At 31.2% G+C, this 24,098-nt stretch overlaps 2 protein-coding genes across 2 annotated transcripts in view; both read right to left on the reverse strand.

Annotated features, from left to right (window-relative positions):
- Positions 1-1,760: 1,760 nt before the first annotated feature.
- On the reverse strand, positions 1,761-2,315 carry LOC139426905 (protein FAM200C-like). Its single transcript, XM_071187041.1, has one exon. It carries the CDS (start codon positions 2,313-2,315, stop codon positions 1,761-1,763), a length of 555 nt encoding a protein of 184 aa, XP_071043142.1.
- Positions 2,316-5,838: 3,523 nt separating this feature from the next.
- The window catches only part of LOC107451551 (multiple epidermal growth factor-like domains protein 6), a 221,065-nt gene continuing 202,805 nt past the window's right edge, over positions 5,839-24,098 (reverse strand). The window contains exons 30-37 of the mRNA XM_071187042.1: positions 21,812-21,899; positions 20,024-20,170; positions 19,102-19,224; positions 17,825-17,953; positions 16,944-17,072; positions 16,124-16,249; positions 9,399-9,533; positions 5,839-6,150 (exon numbers count right to left, since the gene is read on the reverse strand). Coding sequence (XP_071043143.1) covers positions 6,134-6,150; positions 9,399-9,533; positions 16,124-16,249; positions 16,944-17,072; positions 17,825-17,953; positions 19,102-19,224; positions 20,024-20,170; positions 21,812-21,899 — 894 coding nt within the window. The 3' untranslated portion in view covers positions 5,839-6,133. The remainder of the gene's footprint in view (positions 6,151-9,398; positions 9,534-16,123; positions 16,250-16,943; positions 17,073-17,824; positions 17,954-19,101; positions 19,225-20,023; positions 20,171-21,811; positions 21,900-24,098) is intronic.

Genomic DNA, 24,098 nt, shown 5'->3' on the forward strand with positions numbered 1-24,098 from the left:
ATCATCCGCATAAGCAGGAATTTGTGTAGAGCTTTGAAAAATAGTGCCTCTTACATTGATTCCAGATACTCTGATTACTTTTTCAAGTTCGATATTAAATAGAATTCAGGCAAGTGTATGTCTCTGCCTCAGGCCTCTATCAGTGTATAAGAGCTCGGAGAGTTCGTTTTGCAACTTAACTTTGCACTTGACTCTTCTGAGTGTTGCCGTTGTCAAGTTAATAAGCTTCAGGGGAATACCAAATTCCTCCATTGCTTCATACAACTTATTTCTCGTGATACTGTTGTATACTGCCTTTAAGTCAATAAAAAGATGAAAGTCTCAATACTGTACAAAGTTTAAAAAAAATTCTTGATATTTTGCTTGATTTGTTATTCAATAGAGCTCCCGGTGGCTGAGTGGTAGAGCTTCGCGCTCCCGTGCCACAGATCCGGGGTTCGATTCTCGGGGCCGGGCAAGGTTGATTCAGACTTTAATCCATTCAGTGGATCGATAAATGAGTACCGAGCATGCTTGGGAACTAAACACTGGGGGTTCCGCGTTCGGCTGACCACCTGACCGGAACATCTGCTCCTGCACCCCAGAGCCCAAGATCAGGAAAACTGAGATGGGCACAGTAGGCCTTGGCCCTTTATGGGCTGTCGCGCCACTGAGTTTAGTTTAGTTTAGTTTTAGTTATTCAATAGATGTCGCCACAATAGTAAATATTAATATTACAAAACATAAATATTTTTCTTGATATTTTGCTTTGTTATTCAATAGATGTTGCAACAATGGAAAATATTAATATTACAAAATATAAATAATATTTTTTTCTTGATATTTTGCTTCCTTTGTTATTCAATAGATGTCGCAACAATGGAAAATATTTATTACAAAATTTAGATAATAAATATTTTTTCTTATTATTTTGCTTCCTTTGTTACTCAATAGATGTCACCAGAATAGAAAATATTAATATTACAAATTATTAATAATAAAAATTATCTATATTTTTTTGATATTTTGCTTCATTTGTAATTCAGTAGATGTCTGCACAATAGAAAATATTTTTATTACAAAATATAAATTCTTCTTATTTTCGGGCACAACAGCTTATGACAGGTCAAGGCCGTCCCAAAACGTTTTTGCCATCTTGATATATTCTGTACCATGACTTTCCAGTTAGTTATTCCTATTATCTTTAGGTCGCTTTCAACTGCGTCCTAGTCGGTGAACTACCGCTTTTTCATGTACCTTCTGGTTAAAAAAAAATTACTTTTTTGCTGGGTTTTGGTCATCAGATCTATAAAGTTGTCCCAGTCATCGAATGTGATTGGCCTTAATAACATGAACTTTGTCTGGTTGCTTATACTTTTTATATAACTCATGATTGTAAAGGGTGCGATATTTGCTATTCTCATAGACTGCTCCAAAAATTCTTTTAAGTATTCCGCTCTCAAAAATCAACAATCTGTTCTCCTTTTTATTAAGAGTCCAGCACTCACTACCATATAGAAGCTTTGAAGTCCTCCAGTACTGATTGTCTAGATCAGTGTTTCTTAAGCTTTTTGTTACAATAGACCCCTTTTAAAAAATTTTAAGAAGTCACGGATCCCTGCGAAAAAAATAATTTCAAAAAACATCAACTATTAGAAAACATTTAATTTTATTATTTTAATAATAGTATATAAAAATTTTAAAATTAAAATTTTTAATGTGAAGGTTCCTTAATTAATAAATTGAATTGAGGGATGGTTTTCGACAAAGCAACGCGCATATCATGGTTCAACATTCAATCGACTTCGATGTTTAGTTTTTATTGTCACAAGTGTGGAAAATCCAGCTTCGTTAAGATACACTGTAGCTAACGGAATTATAGCTGCCATAGCTCGCTTTACAAGCAATGGGTAGGCTTGTCTCGCAGAAGACCAGAACTCTGCGAGTGTTTTTGAATCGAAAACTATTTTTAGCAAGGACATTGTTCTAAGTTCAATAAGCTCATCTTTGGCAAGGTTCATATCACAAAGAAAAGGTTTTCGGATCCCCAACTCATCTTTTATATTTATCTCAACCAAATTAAAATATTTTTTAAATGAAACTTGAAGTACTTCCAGGAGCTCACAGTTTTCATTTTTCAAGTTATTCAGTAACAAATTATCTTGCCGAGATCCATTTTCAAAAAGCACTTCGTCCAACTTTTGAAAGTTTGCATATATCTCATTTTGAATTCTATTTTTTGAAAGTGGCATTTTCAATAAGAATGCTTGAAATTTCTCAGATGCATCCATAATGGTGATATCAGGCCCTTGAATTAAGAGACTTATATTGTTCATGTGATTAAAAATATTTGCCAAGTAAGTCAATTTATATGTAAAATCTTTTTTTTTTTTTTGTTGTTGAAATATTCGAAGAATGGGTTATCTTTTTCTTCTAGAAAAAGTGATACTTCTGTCTTCAACATGTAAATTGGTTTCAAAACTTGCCCTTTTGACAGCCAGCGCACTTCCGCGTGGTACAGAAGTACCTCATGTTCTGTGTCCATTTCTTGACACTGTGTTTTAAAAAGACGATGATTAAGAGCTCTACTTCTAATAAAATCCACTGTTTTAATAACTATTGATAATACTTCTTTTAGGCTGGTTGGAGTTTTTGTAGCCAGTGCATGTCTATGTAAAAAACAATGAGTAACATTAGGAGACTTTTTTAACAACAGAGCAAAATCAGATTTATTGGCAAGCTTCGCAGGTGCTCCATCTGTTGAAAGTGAATGAAGTTTTTCTTTCCAGTCGAAGTCGTGTTTGGTAAAGAAAACATTTAACATTGGTAAAACATCAACTGCCTTTGTAGTTTGCAAAAGAGACTCACAAAATAAGAATTCCTCTTTGATAGTATCAAGAGACACGTAACGAACAAAAACAAGAAGTTGACTAAAATTCGAGATGTCTGAAGATTCATACAGTTACATACTAAAGGGAAATTGCTATGCTTTCAATTCTTCGATGATCTGTTTCAAGATAATGCAAGAAATTTCAACTATTCTTGAATGTATCACATCATTTGACAATGGAATAGCCTCAAGTTTCTTTCTCTGTTCCAGTCCACAAACTGTTTCAACCATTTCCAGCTCACATGGCTTAATTAACATCTCTCCAACAGTAAGTGGTTTCTTGCTTTTGGCAATACGATACGCAACTTTGAGAGATGCCTCAACCAAAGGTTTTTGTGGAATACCAAATCCAAGTTTGGCTAATGCTCCAGATTTCGAAAACTGGACTTTCTTCTTAGTAAAAAATTCTAGATCAAGTAACCTGGACAAGGTGTCAAATGTATGTAGCTTGATAGGGGATGATAAAAATAGCACAGCAGACGGTGGTGCTAACTTAAAGCCGGTTAGTGGAGGATGTTAAAAATATGACAGGGATATTAGAGGGATGTGTGCAGTCCGCACTGAATTTGGGGTATCTCGATCACCCAGTTTCAAATATGTATGTATTTTCACCTTTTAGAAAGAAAAAAAAAAGATCAATGTTATTTAAATATTATTGATTCAAACGTTTTAAAAATTAGGAGAAGTCGGCGGACCCCTCCCGCCAAAAAAAATATGACCCATGGATTCCTAAGGGATCCATGAACCACAGGTTAAGAAACCCTGTTGTATATGATAAATTTCATTGCTTTCGGTTGGATGGTTTAGGAGTCTATAAAGGACACATCCACACAGTCCACAATTAAAATAATACTCTGTTGCATTCTTATAAATTTCGAAAACTGTTTCGGTGAGTAAAATGCAGAAAGAAATTTATAAGAGAAGATTTTTTTCAGGCCATAAAATTGACATTTTAATTTTGTAAAAAGGGGCCGTTCAAAAAGTACGTACACGAAAATGCAGAAATTTTAACCCCCTCCCCCCCCTTAGAGTACGTACATTTTATTAGTATACCCCCCTTTTTCATAAAAATTAAAATAATTATNAAAAAAAAAAAAAAAATATGAGCCATGGATTCCTAAGGGGTCCATGAACCACAGGTTAAGAAACCCTGGTCTATATGATAAATTTCATTGCTTTCGGTTGGATGGCTTAGGAGTCTGTAAAGGACATATCCACAGACAGACCACAATTAAAATAATACTTTGTTGCATTCTTATAAATTTCGAAAACTGTTTCGGTGAGTAAAAATGTAGAAAGAAATTTATAAGTGAAGAATTTTTTCAGGCCATAAAATTGACATTTTAATTTTGTACGAAGGGGTCGTTCAAAAAGTACGTACAGAAAAATGCAGAAATTTTAACCCCCTCCCCCCTTAGAGTACGTACATTTTATTAGTCTACCCCCCTTTTTCATAAAAATTAAGATAATTATGTTTTAAATAAAATTAAATATTTATCTAAAATAATTTATTCACTTAAATTATTTTAACAATAACACCCAACTTAATATTGCTTTATTTATTGATTTAAAGATAATCTGATCAATATAATAATTTCCTACAATCAATACAATTAATCTACAGTATTTTCCCAAAGACATTCCAAATGCCTCTCGAGAGACCAAGGGTGATCGTGCCCCCCCCCCCCAAGTCAAAATTCCGGAAAATTTCTTGAGTTACACATACCTATACCATTTACACCTGGATGACCTGGAGAAGTAATTAAAATTTACAAATATGTTTTCCCTTCTTGAGTTTATGATTATAATAACTATTTACTGATAAAAAATGAATATTAATAATGAATATAAACTTATAAAGTATCTGGCTCTCCCTTACAAACAAATAAACTGTGTTTTTAAGTTCCACCTTTGAAAATTTGAATTCCGGAAACTTCTATGATGAATGATTTTTTGAAACGTCTGGACCTTCGATCTCCGGAAACGTCCGGATCAGTGTTAGCGAAAAATCCGGATTTTTTCCGGAGCACAATCAGCTCTGAGAGACACCAATTCAGCGTTACTCTTGTCTGCGACTGATGAAAAATTTAGGTTATCTTCATCAACGAGACCATCTTCGTTTTCCTGGTTTCGGAGGATAACCAAAAATTCTTTCTGTCGACGAGCTGGTACAAGAACTGGTCTTACTTTGCATATTTTCTTGTGATCTTTCAAACAAGTCAAAGATGCAAAATACGTACCACAAGTAGGACAAATTTTGCGTTTAATATCACCTTCTACCGATGGGCATGCTGCATCGTATGGTATTTCTGTGATGGAATTCAAACCTATTTTTTAATTAACAGCAGCTACATTTTGACGCCCGGTGGCTGAGCAGTAGCGCTTCGCGCTGTCGTGCCACAGGTCCCTGGTTCGATCCTCGGGCCGGGTAAGGCTAACTTAGCCTTTCATCCCTTCAGTGGGTCGATAAATGAGTACCAAGCATGCTTGGGAACTAAAACACTGGGGGTTCCGCGTTCGGCTGACCAACTGACCGGAACATCTGCCAAAGCACCCCAGAGCCCAAGGTAAAGAAAACTGAGATGGGCACAGTAGGCTTTGGCCCTCAAGGGCTGTCGCGCCGCTGAGTTTAGTTTAGCAGCTACATTTTGATACATGTGTAGAAAAAAGTCAAATTTAAATTTGGCGTATGCTTATAACGTTCGTACTTTGTATAATCCCCTCCCCTCCTTCGGGATGTGCGTACTTTTTGAACGGTCCCAAGCATGCTCTTTTCTATTGAAAAAGAAAAGCATAGTAGAATGAGTTAGCAAACGTCACAGATAACCTTAACAAAAGACCTAATTTGCGGACCTAAAAAGTCGTTTTTGAGTTCTCTTCCTTCATTTCCTCTACATCTTCTCATGGTTTGTTTTACGCTCCCCTGATTATATATTCATGAGTTATGGAGGAATAATACACTTCAGAAATATATTTTTAATAGTTTATTTGGAGTGAAACATAATGAATAACCATTTACACAATAAAAAAAAATGACATGAATTAATATTTACAACGAATTAATCGAATGATTTTTAATGTCAATGCGACTTTGAAAGTGATGCAACAGGTGTGGCTGACGGTGAATGTGACGAACAAAATAGGCAAAATAAATAGAGCTTCTCTTTTATACACGATGATAGTTCTTTGCAAAGGGAAAAACTTCATCACTGACTTTTCTTTTTCTCTTGTATTTTTTTATCACTAAAAATGACTCTTTTTGTACTAGCTAAGTTCATCTCCTGAAAAAAAATAAAACAAAAATAAATTCAAGTGTATGGTGCAACCTTGATTGATTTTCGCAGACACTTAACTTTTAGAGAAAGCAGTAAAATACCTTTCCCATTTTGCGTTAGCATTTCAAATGAAAAACTAGACAAGATTAACAGATTTTATTGGTAACAAATAATAGTAGATAAATAGTAAAAATAAATAGTAGATTTGTTTTAAAATAAGTAGTAGATACTAGCTTACAAGATAAAGATGCTTCATTTACTACTTTAATTATGTCTAGTGTACATAAAGTTAAAACCTGTTTTGTTGTGCTTAAGTATTTCAAACTTTTATTTTCATTTTGACTTTTTTTTATTTTTGGACTTTTTTTTTTATCAGGCTTAACTTTTCTATTCCTTTTTAGTTTCAAATCTATAGAAAAATTGTATGCATCCTCAGAGGCTGTCAACTGATAACGTGCTTGCAGTCACTTCATAAAAGGGATGAATTCCAGAGAGTGGTGGACGCACTTTAGGGGATGCCATGTGGTACGCATGCATAATTTTGAATTTCTCTAGTAGTCATGCAAATTTTTAAAATTATTTCAAAATACAAATATGAGCCGCGATGGGTCAGGGGATAGAGCGTTCGGCTTCCAATGAGGTGAACCGGGGTTCGATCCAGGCGATGGCTGGTCGATACAAATTCCGCATCCGGCTTGCACTGACCACAGTGCTGACATGAAATATCCTCAGTGGTAGGCGGATCATAGGTTAGAGTTCCCTTACCGTCAGTCTAACCGTGGGTGGCTCTCTAGGAGTTCCCTTGTCTTCTGGATTGGGTTCAAAATTACAAGGAAACGGAGTTGAACATTACTAGTTGTAAACCCATAAAATTGGGTTGGCTGTTCAACGACGGTTATAAAATAAAATACAAATAAATAAATCACAGATTAAAATAAATTGTAACAGGAGGAGCGCAATAATTTAAATAATACTTTAAAATATTAAAAAACACTAATCTAAAATTAATTATTAAATCTTTAGAATTTATTTATTTTTTTCAAATGCATTAATAAATTGTCCTTACAACTAAGCATAAGAGTAGGTAAAATTATATCTTAACTAAACTTTTCTAAAAAAGAGTATAAAGGAATGAAAAATATTAATATTCCAATAGTTAAGAAAAGGTTTAACATGATTACATAATACTTCTAAAGAACTAATACTGCTACTTTGAAAAATTTAAGACATCTCAAAATGTCTTTCTTAGCAGCCATAATAGCAAATGTTCCTAAATGTTAATCGTTCTCGAAGACAAGATTTAATAATCTTAAGCTTCTCTCACATGTAATTTAAGTTAAAGGAATTGTCAACAAGTATTTATGCACTTAATGAAATTCAGTATACTACATTAGGAGTGTACAACCTTTTTGAGGCCGCATGCCCAAGTTTTTAGACAAACATGTTGACAGCAATTATAGGTAGTGATAGTTAACAAAACATCACTGTTCTAGCCACAAAATTCCTTTTATCACTTAACCGCATAATATATTTGCATAAAATTAAATACTTTTAAGTTTTTAAAAACTGCTAAACTAATTAATTTAGGGAAAATCGGAATCAGAATCAATTATCAGAAAAAATTCAGATAAATTGAAATAAACAATGGGAAAGCTATTGTTTTTTTTTTTTTATCACATTAAATTTTTTTATCACAACTCCATTTAAAAGATTAATTGTAACATCAAAATTTTTTATTGCTCATAAATTTAAATTTTTAAAAAAGTTAAATATTCCAGTTAATAAAATAAATCAAGTCAAATACGAGGCACATCTAGAAAGAAAGTTTCCCTATCTTTTTTTTTAAAAGAGAACTCATACTTTCAGGAACATATTTATTGGCAACAAGTGCAGCAATGTTTCAGCTATTTTTCAACATAGCCACCAGACATTTGTCGTATTGTGGGATCAACTTTTGTATCCCTCTGTCGTAGAACTTTGCCGTCTGTGAATGGAACTAGGTGGTGAAATAGTAAACGCTGACCGTTACTGTGAACGGTCAGCGTTCAAGATTAGAGGCGTGGATTAGAGATTAGAGGTTCCAGCCATTAGAGGCGTGGAATGCTTACTACAGGTGTTGTGTTCCTCCATGACAATGCTCGTCCACATACGGCTCGACGCACAGCAGCTGTGTTGACGAAATTTGGCTGGGAGTTGTTTGATCATACACCCTACAGGCCTGATCTTGCTCCCAGCGACTTTCATGTTTTTCTTGCACCTCAAGAATTTCCTGTCCTCTGGTGAGCGTTTTAGCAACGACGGAGAGCTGTAGACGTCTGTGATAGGCTTGTTCCATTTACAGACGGCAGAGTTCTACGACAGAGGGATACAAAAGTTGATCCCACGATACGACAAGTGTCTCAATTCTGGTCGTGGCTATGTTGAAAAATAGTTGAAACATTGCTGTACTTGTTGCCAATGTTCCTGAAAGTATGAGTATTTTCTCTTAGGGAAACTTACTTTTTGGATGCGCATTGTACTTTAATTTACTGAAAGTTTGCAGGATTAAAATTAAAACCAAACATTTGCAGGGTAAAATAAGATTCATCTTATAGTAGGGAATATACTTTAAAAACCTTTTAAAATAAATTATAAGAGGAAGGGAGAGAAAAGAAAGAAAACATTAATTTTTAAGGAACTATTTTCCTTGATAATAAAAACTATTAAGATACTTAAATAAAATCAGATAAGATAAAAACGGTACAAATAAACCACATAGAAATATGGTTATCTAAATGAGCTTTTCGTTACTCCCGATTCATAATAATATCGTGCTAAAACATCGAAATTTTAAAAAGGCAATGCGTAGCAGTAATTGCTGATAAAAAGTAATTTTATTTGAATTCCCTATTCAAAACTTTCAAGATGTTAAAATATATACAGTTTTTTTTTTTTTTAAAAAATCGCAATTTCAGGAGATACATAAAAACGGGTGGTAATAACTATTACAAAGTCATTGGATTTACGATGATATCGGCACACACGAAGAGCATCAAAATTTGTATATCGTAATAATGTAGTATTAAAAATATTGGGATTTTCAAAACTATGCATAAATCTTCAGTAAAAAAAATAATAATTTTTTATTTAGCTACTGCAGTCAGCACATTGAGGGTTGGAGGGCCGCAGGTTGCGCACCCCCAATCCATTTTGGAGTTGTGTACATCTCTTTGATAATAAAATGATGTTTAATTATTGAACGCTGTGTTCATTACTTTGTCTAATTTGGCAAGATGACCCCGTCCAGTTAGGAGGGCAGATGCACCTTCCCGTGTACGCATCACAAGTTGCTCTGTTACGGCAACGACATCTGAAGGAGCAGCCAGGACCGTACCTCTTCACAGGACACCCTGTACAAAGGAAACATTAAACCAAATTAATGGTGCATAAATGTGGACACAAATTTTTTATTTTACATTAAAAGATATGAATGATCATAGCACCCTAGGGGAAAAAAATCAATCTTTTAAATAAAACAAGCAATACACAATTCTTGTAAAAGATAGTACCTTAAATAACATTTGTTCTAAAGATCAAATATTAACCCAAGATAAATGCCAATATTAGTGTTTTTAAAAGGATGACCTCATTAGTTATTCAGGGTTGCCACAGAAAAAAATGAACAAAATAGTTGCTTTTAGTAGCCTAAAGCATGAAAATAGTAGCCTAAATACGAACAAAAATTTATCTCAAATTTTGTTAATGACTTAATTGTCATATAGCATGATCCATTCAGTCAAGTTGATGGCAAATACGATAATTTTTATATAAACGTTAATGTTTATATATATAAATATATATGAAAAGTGATTACTCAAATTCGAAATTCAAGCAACGTAATATCGTATTAAAAAAAAATTTTATTGATAAAATAATGCTGAATTTTGTAGCAATAATCATTGAAAAGGCAATCGAGAAATGAAATCACTAGATTTTTTTTATAAATAAAAATGAGTTTGCCTCTTCCTGAGATCCACATTCCCTTTCTTCGCAGAGGTTAATTTATGACCTCTACATTAGAGTATTTTAAGCTATCTCTTTAGTATTATTTATTTTTCTTATAAATTGAAAAAAAATAAATAATTTTTTCTACAAGCTCACGAGATGTTTAAGCTACCACATCTTTTAACGTTATTCGTGTTATATTTGCAATTGTTTCAAATTTATATTTTATCTTATGAATTAAAAAAATAAAAAAAATTTTTTGAAAACTCCACATTGTAACTCATTTTTTATTTGTAATGTATTAATCCTAGTTTTTCTCCCATTTAGCAGTAAGTGCACGTTTATCTAACAACAAATATTAAACAAATACAGTGAAACCTGCACACTCTCTGTGGAAAAGAATCATTAATTGTTAATACAAAAATGTTCAATATATAAACAAACTTGGAAAAAAAAAATTTCTTCATTATTAATAGCAAGGAGTTTCAGAATTCAAGAGTTTTGACGTCAGTTAGAAAACTTGAAAGATTCCTAAATAGTATCCTACTCAAAAGTTTTTATGAAATTATTTAAAACAAAAATATTTTATGCAAAGTTTACTGCGACGCTTATCGTCACTCAAAATTAAAATCAAAAGAAAGGGCTAAAATTAGATTTCAAGAACATTTCAAAGTGTTCGATTAAATAAAACTACCGTGGGAAATCTCCATCGGCAAATAGTAACTTAAATACGAATAAAGTAATTCAAATAATCAAATAGGTTTAAATCTTACAATGTCACCCCCATCATGGGATTAACCCCATCATGGGACAAACTCGAAAACAACAACAACTTTTGGACTTGACCTTTCCTCAAATTTGCAACTTTTTATCAAGCAAAAAATACAGGATATAAAAGCAGCGGAAGGAAAAGGTTGGGGAAGCAATCAAAAGAGCAATCGGTCAGAGGGTGTAAAAGGCTGAAACCGAAATCATGACTAAACTTGGTTAATCTCTCTCTCCATCTATTCTAAATTAATGTTAAACTAATGTTATAATGCTAAGTTGGTTTAATTGTAAATTTCATTTCTTAAATTGTTTAAATAATAAAATATTACTTGTTTAAAAGCAAGACTTATATTAATTCTTTATTTAATAGAAATAAAAACGCATTACGATGTAAATCATTTAATAATCTTTTAATTGATTTCAATCCTAAAACTAGATTACTATACTAAATGTCAAAGTTAGAACAAAAAACAAGGGGTGAAGTTTGCTATTTTTTTTTTTTTACATAAACATGGGACGGGTACAAAACTGCAATATTTGGTCGGAACTGAAATAAAATGAATTTTTTTATCTTATTTAATAAGAAAATCATTTGAAATCTGAAAAAAATAAATTACATTTTATCAAGAATACACTTAATCTCAATGCATTTCAATAATGTACACTTTGACACAGGGACCACAGAAAAATTGAAAAACACATTTTTTTCAAACTAAAACAATTAACTCCACAAATAAAGATTCTGCACAAAAATTTCATCTGAAAGCACTGTTTCATTTTTTAGTTATGTAAAGAAGTTGAATAATATAAATTTAAAAAATTACAGGAGTAGAAATTAAGAAATTTTAGTCACTGGTCTGCGAATTAATGACTGAAGAAATTGCTATTCCTCACACATTTTTACTGGTTCATTTACATGTCTCTATTAGTTATGTCATAAAAAAAGGAATATAGTAAATTTAAATGATAGAGAATGTATAATGTCTACGATTATGAGAATGATATTATGATTTAGACAGTCACAAGAAGCACATGTAGTTCTCCCCAGAGCCTGACTAAGGCATGGGCGTACGGGGCAGTTGCCCCGGGCCCCACATATGAGGGCCCCCCAAATAGAATAGAAAGTTTATTTTAGATTTCCTTCTTTAAGGAACTTTTTTTAAACAAAATATCAGTACAGTGTAAAATCCGTCATTTTTATGTTAGCTTCTTCATTAATCTATCGTATGAACACAAAAATGAATTTTTCGTTAATCCATGGCTTTCTAGAGCGGAATTTAAGTACATTTCGCCATTACGATGGACAAATTTGGCCAATCAAAAGACTGTATTCTTACATATCGCAAAATGGGATATGTTTACCAAAATACAGGATTCTGATTGGCTTAATTGAGCCATCGTAATTGCAAAAATTTAACTGAATTCCGCCCTAATGTCAGCAAGGATATAAATTTTTCGCAGCTAGATGACAAAGTTTACAATTAGAAAACTGCATTCGGCATGATGAACATAGAATCGTCAGAAAATCACTAAAATGGGCAGAACGATATTTCGTCAGACCATTGGAGGAGGGGGGGACTTAATAGCTTTTTAAAGATTTTAGTTAATTTTCTTGCTTATATGTGTTGAATGAGGTGAAAATTTAAATACCTCCATAAAGTTCGGTTCTTCATTACTAAAGTTGTGAAGCTGATGGGGGGGGGGCAAAGAAGTTTTTGCCCCGGACCCCAATTAGGCTAAGTCGGGCCCTGATTCTCCCTTCCAGAGAAAACCCATTTTTCAACCCAGGATGAAGCAGGTTCTCTTGCAGAAGTTCAAATCTCTTGTTTTTTGCAGTTTTAAATAATAATACAGTAAACTCTCGCTACTACGATATCCGGTACAACAATAACTCCCTCTATTACGAACTTGCATATGAATTAATGTTATCCACCTCTCAATGTTGCGATATTCTGTGACGCAATAAACCCCTGTAGAACGATTTCCCCCCCCCCTTCAAATTTCAACCTCATTTTCTCCATTTATTATTGGTTTTCATAAAATGTAAAAAAAATCTTATCATATTTTGCCTTTTTTTTCAGTCTTTTATGACAAGAGAATACTCACTACTGATTATGTACTCATCTTTCAGGGATGAGACTGTCCAAAAGGCAAAAAAAGCAGATTTTTCATGCGAGTAAATATTAAGTGATTTATAGTCAAAATATCAGTAACATATTCTCATCCAGTTTCGCTGAAGTAATGCCTATATATAGCAATAATCGTCAATAGAAAAACTGCGACATTTATAGCAACTAATTAAAGAAAAAAAACTTACTTTCAACAAGAATCGTGATAAAAGATTTTAAAATTGCGTGAACATAAATCACGATATTGAAATCACGTGAATGAAACTCTATATTGGATTTCAAAAATGTGAAAATACAAATCATGCTAAGTAATTTTCCGATCGCGTAAATACGAATTACGATGCATAATTTCTAAATGGCACGTCCGAAGCCTAATTTTTAAACCACGTGTAAATACGAAAATAGATGTTGGATATTACAACCGCAAAAACGAATCACGACAATGGATAAACTCGTGCGATTCCGAATCGCAATATGGGATTTTTAAATCTCATAAATAATTCCAATGAACGATATTGAAATCGCGTGAATAAGAATTGCAACTTTTAAATCAGGTTAATACGAAAACCGATGTTTGATATTAAAATGCAGCGACGTCTGGATTACGAAAATACGAGCTATCTAGCAGACGGGTAAAAATGAGGAAACTCTTATCTTCTGCTAGTAAAAGCTAATAGCTAAAATAAGTAGACACGCGGAAGGGTTGGCAACTACATAGTTTGAATTTTCAATATATTTTTCGATATATTATATCTATATATCAAATCGGAAATAAATATGATTTTATTTCAACGGCTGAATTTTCAGAAAAAGCGNTTTTTTTGAATTCCGTTGATTTTGCCTTGTTCCGGGTTTTAATATTTATGCTAGTGCCTTTTTTAACTATCGTTTAAATCATTATTTTTATTTCATTGTCTGGCAAAGTCATACTTAAATAATATGTTATTAGCTTTTTAAGATTAAGAAATTAAAAGTAAATAACTAAATGTAGCACACATACTATAATGTATTTTTATTTGAAAGCTTATCTTTTACAATCACGAATAAAATTGGGAAAGCATTCAAAATAAAATAAAAGAGAGAAAAAATCTTTAGTACTCTTGAAAATATTCCTGTACGATGCGACCGCCAGCTATGAATTTTTCGCCAAAATGACTAGCTCTCTCTACCCTAATATCTCCTCTAAGGGATTAACCCCATCATAGGACAAACTCGAAAACAACAATAACTTTTGGACTTGACCTTTCCTCAAATTTGCAATTTCTTATCAAGCAAAAAAAAATACGATATAAAAGCAGCGGAAGGAAAGGGTGGGGAAGCAATCAAAAGAGCAATCAGTCAGAGGGTGTAAAAGGCTGAAACCGAAACCATGACTAAAGTTGGTGAGTCTCTCTCTCCATCTATTCTAAATTAATGTTAAACTAATGTTATAATGCTAAGTTGGTTTAATTGTAAATGTTATTTCTTAAATTGTTTAAATAATCAAATGTTACTTGTTTAAAAGCAAGACTTATATTAATTCTTTATTTAATAAAAATATTAATCCTAAAACTAGATTACTACACTAAATGTCAAAGTTAGAACAAAAAACAAGGGGTGAAGTTTGCTATTCTTTTTTTACATAAACATGGGACGGGTACAAAACTGCAATATTTGGTCGGAACTAAAATAAAATGAATTTTTTGATCTTACTTAATAAGAAAATCATTTAAAATCTGAAAAATAAATTACATTTTATCAAGAATACATTTGATCTCAATGCATTTCAATAATGTACACTTTGACAAAGGGATCACAGAAAAATTGAAAAACACATTTTTTTAAAACTAAAACAATTAACTCCACAATTAAAGATTCTGCAAAAAATTTTTATCTGAGAACACTGTTTCATTTTTTAGTTATGTAAAGAAGTTGAATAATATAAATTAAAAAAATTACAGGAGTAGAAATTAAGAAATTTTAGTCGCTGGTCTGCGAACTAATGACTAAAGAAATTGCTATTCCTTACACATGGTTCATTTACATGTCTCTATTAGTTATGTCATAAAAAAATGAAAATAGTAAATTTAAATGACAAAGAATGCATAATGCTTACGATTATGAGAATGATTTAGTCATTCACAAGAAGCACACTTGATTCTAAGATTAATCTCACTTCCAGAGAAAGTCCATTTTTCAACCCAGGATGAAGCAGGTTCTCTTGCAGAAGTCCAAATCTCTTGTTTTTTGCAGTTTTAAATAATAATACAGTAAACTCTCACTACTACGATATCCGATACAACAATAACTCCCTCTATTACAATAATGTTTCGTGGTCCCGACGAACTTGCATATGAATTAATGTTATCCTCCTCTCAATATTGGGATATTCTCTGAAGCAATAGACCACTGTAAAACTAATTTTTTTCTTCTTCAAATTTCAATCTTATTTTCTCCATTTATTATTGGTTTTCAAATAATGTAAAAAAATCTTATTTTATCATATTTTGCCTTTTTTTTCCAGTCTTTTATGACAAGAGAAGACTCACTACTGATTATGTACTTATCTTATTTCTTTTCAACACAGTGAATGGGGTTTGTGTTCAGATTTCAACACCCCATCCTTGATATACATAGATCCTCCCCCCCCCATAGAATTGCCTCCCTAATCTCTTAAGATGTCACTGATTTCATATTTAACCATAATCAACACTCCGCAAATTAAATTTTTATGTAATATATAATTAGATTTATAGTTAATACATATATAACATTAAAATTTTTAAAAAAAAAACTTATTGTGTCCCCAAAGTATGTAGACCCTCGATATAATAATATATCCTACAACAATAAATTTATTTGGTCCCCAAAATATTGTTGCAGCGAAATTTTACTGTACTATATTAAATATTGCGAACCGCTACAAAAGAAGCTGCATGAAAAACTGAAACAACCCAAAATAAAATGCTATTCATTACTTTTATACAGAGCTGAACATTTGAAGGCTCAGTCGAAATTTCTTCTTTCATTTTATCATTCTCCCAGTTTTGAAACTTGTAACTCATTCCATAGCAAAAACTTTCAAAGTATTTTTATATAGAAATTAAATGGTCACTTACCGCTCTGACATTTATTTCCTGTCCTTCCTGGTGGGCAGATGCATCGTCCAAGCACAGAATCACATCTATTGCCATCACAATCACATTCTTGGGAACAATTTTTCCCAAATTTACCAGATTCACACACTATTATAAATGAAGAGTATTAATAATCCAATCCTTTCAAAATCTCAACAGAAAAGTGTTTTATTAATAAAAAAAAACAGCAATGAGCAATTAATGAACTTTTTAATGAATCACCTTCACATTTTTTAAATTTTTTTTTGTATACATGAAAACAGCAATTAAGGAAGTTACAGCATTGAATATAATACATTATGTTTTTAGGCAAGGTACGAAAAAGGAGAATTATTATATATATATATTGTGATGGCCACAATAGGGATTACATATTTCCTAGCTTTTAAAATTTCTTTAATTTCTTAAACATATTTTTTTGAATCATTCTTAAGCAAATTTTAATTAAAAGAAACCAATTATAAAATATTTTATTCTTTTCTTAACAATCAATGTAATGGCTAACTTTTTATTTCATCACTAATGTAAGACTCATTAATTCACTGTCGCAACAAAATCGAAAACAAAAATCAATTTATAACTCTTTATTCTTTACCACAAATATGTTTATGTTAAATACGTTAATTTTACATTATGATAATGCTCAGTCTTTTAGGCAATATCAAAAATATATACTACTTATCTATATTTTTGAGACGCTATTCACTGCCTTCCTTTAAAAAATATCAATTTAACTATTTCATTATCCATTATAAATTGCAACTTAAATAAAATTAATTTAAAGAACAAAAATGGAAGTTACTTTTCTCGCATTGTTGACCCATAAAGCCAGGAAGACAGATGCATTTTCCAGTTGTGTGGTCGCATTGGCCTTCGTTAAGACATCGGCATCTCTTTGTGCACTGATGTCCGTACCATCCACTGGGACAGGCTGTGAACATAAAGAATAAAACATATTACCTAATCACTAACAGTTCAAAGTCTAGCAAGGGAAAAAAAGGAGACATTTTGCAGAAGATTTGAAAAAAAAAGTAGAAAAGTTTGTAGGAACAAAATACAAAAAAATATATATTGTATGCACTTAAAGCCATGGGCATATGGCACAAATAACGAAATGAAAGCACATAAAAGATTTGAAAAAAACTATATAATATAATATACAATATTAATATTTTTATTAAAATGAACAGAATTAACCAAATTATTAAAATGAACATTTATTAAAATGAACAGAATCATCACTTACTCGAATAAACCAACAACACAAAGGATTTAGAAATGCAATGCCCAGTGTCATCTCTCATTTCAGTAAATTTTCTGGTTAAAGGAGATTAGTTAAATTTCTCCCCCTTGTAGTCTTATTACATGATATGGGATCCTTACTTGACAGAATTTGAATTATCTGAGCTAGACTCATATCATTTGGCAATTGATCTATTATCCTAAATATTTATCAGTTGTCAATTTATCAATTTTGAAACTTCATAAAAGCACTTATTGTTATTAAAATGTAAATGTAAAATTTTAAAACTCCCATTTTAAACAATTTTAGTGGAAATTGTAGCATTTCGGAAAATTAGAGGATTTGAGAAAAACAAGAATAATTTGCGGAAATCACTGTTAAAATTTGCACAACGAACTTGAAACCCTACTAACAATTCATCAACAGTTAGACACACTTACTTTGCTCGCAACGACTTCCAGTATATCCGTTGGAACACAAACAATATCCGTTCCTGAAGTCACAAGTGGCATTGTTGGAACATTTGCAACGGTGTTTGCAGTTCACTCCAAATTTATTTGGCGGACATCCTGGAAGAAAATAGAATTTATGAAATCACATGTTAAAATATGAGATGAATAACAATGGGAACAAATTTATTTTTGTTTTCTGTTGCATTAGATTTTTTAACGGATCTCGAATATTTTGACATCGCTGATTTCAAATCCTTCACTTCCTTTTTATGACCTGTTCAAAAGCACACGAAGAAACAATCCATAACGGGGAGGCACCCCTTGCAACATATACAATGTTTCAGGCATGGGTTCCAATGCAATTTTAATCTTGATGATGTGCCCTCGCTCCCTTTAAAGTTGCACATTTTGACAACATAAAAAATATACCAAAAATGTTGTAAAAAAAATCTGTAGCTTTCAGGAACAAAACTAATTTCAGATATGAAATCTCCACACCCGAATCAGGCAAGAGCAAGTATTTGTATAAATGTAACAAACAATTTATTTCCCAGTTTAATTAGAACATTGAATAACAATTTTTGCTACTTTTCAAACATACATTTTAAAAATTTAGTTACCTTTAGTTTTAGCTTCTTTATAAAATATTTTCTGAGATTCTGAGCTTAATTTTTGAGTGAAGTTGTGGAAAAAGGCAGTCTTCAAATTAAAAAGACAGCCTTATTTATTATTCAACTTAAGAACACATCTCAAAAAGCACCTTTTAAAAACTTGGCAGTTCTAGTGGGAAATTTTTACTAGTTTTTTTATAGTATTTACATGCATAAAATCATTATACATTTGCAAATTTTAAGATTTTAAATTGAAAATTGTTTAAAACTGACCTTTGATTTTAAGAAAATCTTAAAAATTAAATTTGATCCCTAAACCAAAACTATATATTTTAGGAAAAAATAGTGTACAGTTCAATTTTATATGAGATTCCTAATCTCCGTTTTCACCACATACGATTTCACAAATTTTTATAAAAATAAATAAATAATAAAAAAATTGCTGTGGCTGGAAGTAATATAGTTCTGTTGCTATGAGCAATCCTCAGCTTATAAAAGCAAAATGATTCATATGTAGTAATACCTTATCCTCAATTTGAACCTTGCATAAAGTTGCCCTATTTTTTTTCTCTCTTCCTACTGTAATTGATATAAAGGAGCAAAAAAGACTTTTTAAAGGAAAATGTTTTGGGTACTTTTACATGCAAAACGTACTCTCCCGACATTGTGATCCGTGGAATCCGGGAGGGCAGATACATTCTCCGTTCACTCTACTGCAATGGATGCATGATGTACACTTCTGCTCACACTTTTCTCCATAGAAACCCCTCTCACATTCTGGAATAGAAAAGCAGGACACTTTATATTGAATAAAGACATGTTTCATCAATTTTTAAGGCATGTGTTTTTACCATTGTAATATATATTTAAGAGATAATCAAACTCTTAACCAATTAGATCAATTTAGAAGACAATGAGAGGGTGGCGTCATGTCCACGGGAGATCAAATATACTTATGGTCAGAAAGCATACAGGCAACTATCAAAATGATCTCGCCCAAGAAAAATTACTTTATAAAACAGTTCTTGATAAAAGCCTACTAAAGAGTTTTCATAAAACCATGAAACATTTAAAGTTCGGTTAGAATTTTTGCTGACATGTTACTTTTTTTTCTTTAGTACAGGATTTTTATAAATGAGGTTCACTTCATTATGTCTTTGCAATACTTATTTAAATACTCTAGCAAGCAAACAATAATCTGTACAAAAACTAAGAGAATTTTAATTAAACCAGTAGACCAGGAGAAACTGGCAAAATCCCATAGAGTTGGCAGCTATTTAGTAAACAGATAAGAGAGATAACAGATCAGATTGAAAATCTTTTTATATCTGTCTCTTGCAATTCCTTAAATAAAATCGATGCTCTTGAAAATGGCACAAACCTTTATAAATTTAACAAAATATAACAATTTCTTGTCTGCTCTTTTCTATTTGCATAAATTATGCAATTTTTTTTCTTCACATTTATAAATTGAATAACAGAGAAAAAAAAGTTTTGTTGTGTGGGTAAGAAAAACATGTTTTGAACTACCGGATATGGTGAATAAATGCATTCCAGTAAATTGAAAAGTGCAAACCTTTGTCGCAACGACGTCCTGTCCACCCAGGAAAGCACTGGCATTCTCCAGAGACAATATCGCAGGAAATGGCATTCACACACTCGCACGGTCTGTCACAATTTCGACCGTAAAAACCTTCTTCACAAACAACTACTGGAACTCCATCTGAAAACATAGAATAATTACACATCTTTTTCCCTTCATAATCTCAACCTAGAAAATACTGCTTCTGATTAATTCACAGAAGAGATGAAAAAAAGAAAAAACTGACGATTTCAATAGTGATAAACACAATTCAATGGGATATTGGTATATATTTCACTCGGATGTGTTAACTAAATATGTTGTGTGATAAACAGAAAGAAGCTAATGTTGCACAACTTCTGTTGTAGCCATGAGCCCAAAATCTGCCCCTTAGTAAACGACAATCAATTAAAAAAAGAAAAGAAAAGCGTATCAATGATTTATTTATGAAATTGTTTTGTCAGTTATGACAGAAAAATAAAGTGAAAGCTATCAAGTTGACCACCTATCTAAGTTGAGTTTGATTTTAAATGACCGAATTTATCCTGCGTAATAAAAGGTAACAAAATTTTTGTAATCGGGTATTTTGTTTGTTAAATGTCCCTAGGGATATTATTGAAGGCTACTCTAAAACCTTCATAACTTGACCAAAAATATAGATTAAAATTTTACTGAATTATTGAATGTAGCATTAGAAGTTAATATAAATCATTTCGAGAGTCGACCAAAACAAACCTATTGAGGCATATGTCACAAATAAGTAAAACACAAGTAATTCTAAAATGTTGACATGAATATACATTGTAATGTTTTCTAATAGCACAGATACGTTTTTTTGTATTGATATTTTAAGAAATTATTTACATTCAATTTATATAAGACATTATATTTTATTCTATAATTAAACTCATTTTTTAAATTTCCTGGGGTATTTATTAAATGAAATTTAGTACTGTTAAATAAAATTAATGACGTTTATTTTCTTTACAATTACTATTCGGCAAGTGAATTGTCATTGTGAAGAACTGGGGTGTCATATCACAGGGTTGAAACTCAAATCTGGAGAAAAAAAATTCCCTGTACATATTATACACACTATTTTAAGAGGAAACGACAATTGCCCTGTTCTTATATGAGCTATATTGGGATAACTATATTAATTAGATTTAATTGCTGGAAAACAGCTAAACATACTGAAATAATGCTATAGTAAATGAAATAGTTTAGTATAGCTGAAATATCCCATAGATTACATGTTGAGAGGTCACCATTCTTTAAAAGACAAAATGAGAAACAAAATTCCCTGTATTTTCCCAACTGGTAAAGAAAAAATCTAAATTCCCTGCATTTTCCATGTTATTTTAGGCGAATTTTTAAATTCCCTATATTTTCCAGGTTTTCCCTGTGGAGTGGCAACCCTGTATTAGGAGGTGGCTGTAAGCAATTTCAGATCAATACCAGAGTGCGTGAGCAGTGACGGTGGTCACTGCACAGTGATGACCATATTGATTACAAAATTCTGGATTGTTCTTGACAACATTGAACTGTTGGAAGAAAAAAAATTAAGAAAATTAAATAATAAAAAACTTTGAGAAACATTGCAGAGTTAAATGTTTGAGAACAATTTGCCTTGATGTAAAGAAAATAAAGCACTGTTTTTTGTTTTTTACTGCTAGTTGAAAATGGAAGGGAAAAAATGGATTTTATCTTTGTCGTTTTCATGCTGAAATGTTTCTAAACACTCAGTATGCAAATATGAAAGAAAAGTGCTGTTTTTTTAACCTTGTAGCATGCAGTCAGCCAGGTCTCCATCACAGCTTATTTCACAATATCTTCCTGTAAATCCTTTCCTGCAGTGACACTGTCCTGTCTGGGAACAAATTAAATCAATCTAGGAGGAATTTAAAAGCTCAAAACAAATGTTACATATAGAAAAATATGACTATAAGAAAGACAAATGAAAAAGGAAACATGCATGAATACAACAAACAAAATGCACACATATACACCTGAAGTACTTTTATTGAGATGATGGCACTTTGATTAAAGATGACAAAATATGCTAATACTCATTATTAATAATAATTAACGGTGATTGTTAGTAGTTAATTTTGCTTGCTTACATCTATAGAGTAAATAAATAAAATTGAATTATTAAAAAAAAGGGTAACTTTCATGATTGAGCAAATATTTGAGCGCTCTAACTAGTCAGAAAGTGGTGGAAATTTAGATTTAAAAATTTTGTTCAGCAGAAAGTTCATGAAAATGTAGCAATAATAAATCCATGGAAAGTTTTAGCAGATTCTAATAACTGTTAGTGAATGCGTAACTGTACGATTCAGGACACAATTAGTTGTGCTTTTTTACCTACAGAGCAACCTTTCTTCGCAGTCACTGCTTTTGCTTACTTTTTTAACTTTGCTTTATTTTTAAAAAAACGCTGCACTGCTCTTGACTTCTTTTTGAAAGGGATTATTATTCAAGGGTGATTGTGAGCCCAACTCAAAAATCCTGAAAATTTCTTGAGTAAAATCATTAATGATACATTTTAAAAAATGTCTTTATAGATTTAAATTATTGATATTTTCAAAACATAAAATTCTAAATAATTTATAAGCAGCATAATTGAAATGAATAAGTATTAATAAGTTTATTTTTATCTCTAACCACATTTATCATTCTACCAGAAAAAAATACAAAGCATAAGTTCTAGTTCGAATATTTCATAATTAATTCTAATGTATAAATGTGATTGATGATTTCTTAAAACTTTTGGACCTTGGATTTCTGGAATCTTCCGGATCGTGGTTAGTGCAAAATACAGAAATCCGGATTTTTTCCAGATCATTTCTGATTATTTAGGAAAATATTTCTTTCGATTCAAAGTGAATAACATTAAGAAAGATACATTAATATTGAATAATCCTGAAAAAATATAATTAAGGGTTAATATTGGTATTTTGTAATTTTTTAAATCAGTACATAAGAATATTCCTATTTGTTTTATCACTTCATTAATTTAAAAGAAATTTTAACTGTTTTTGAAAATTGATTGAAATGTAACAAAAAAGTGTGATAAATTAATATCAAACACTTATCAATTTATATTAAAGTCTTTACTTCAGTTTTTATACTTCTTTATTTAAATTGAATTTTGAAGAAAAAAACTGCATTGAACAGACATTTTGTTTTGTAGCAGTTTGACACAATTTACGCAGCTGTTCCAACCATCCATGAGCTTTGATTAAATATTAAAGATATTTTAAATCCGTCAATTATCTAATTAATCTTAATGTAATGATATGAAAACTGTATCTATGAAAAAACGGTAAAATATTTAAATCAAATTTAGTTGATGTGTACTATTATTTACCATTTAAATTTAAAAATTATTTTTTCATCTTGTCAGATTTAAATGGCATTCTTCGACTTTTTTTTTTTTAAATTCATTGTAAAATAATGTTTTAGCACCCTTATACAAATATAAATTGTTAAATAATGCTGAAACATTAAAAAGTAGCAGAAATTTTAAAATACTATTGGAAACACTATTGAAAAGTTAAAACAAATTTCATTTAAGAAAATATAAGTGTGATAATTATTAAATGAGAAATCAATATACCTTTTATTTTTGTTTCACAGCTAAAAACTAATGTATAATGCAAATTTCAGCAAGATGAAAATAGCAAGAAAATAATGAAAATTTAAATTATTAAATTCAAAACAAAAATACTTGAATCTATCACAAAAAACATTTATGAAAAAGCTTAATTATAACAAAAAAGTTAAACAACTTGTTCTCATACTTTTTTAAACTCTTATGCATGAATAAGGAACTATTAAAAAATTTTATGTTAAAAGTCTAAATTGCTCAAATACTTCAATAAATAAATAAATAAAATAAATAATTGTTTCTAATTTTACAAGTTTTGAAGATCTGCAGAAGCTTTTTGAATAAAAGTTGACTTTAAATAAATCTCATTTAAAAAATATATAAAACAAAGACAATCTTTATTTTGACTTGTGATACAGTTAATAAAACCGAGCACCAGTTGTTTATGCGTAATAA

The sequence above is a fragment of the Parasteatoda tepidariorum genome, chromosome 10 (genome assembly GCF_043381705.1).
Source record: "Parasteatoda tepidariorum isolate YZ-2023 chromosome 10, CAS_Ptep_4.0, whole genome shotgun sequence".
NCBI classification, from domain to species: Eukaryota; Metazoa; Arthropoda; class Arachnida; order Araneae; family Theridiidae; genus Parasteatoda; species Parasteatoda tepidariorum.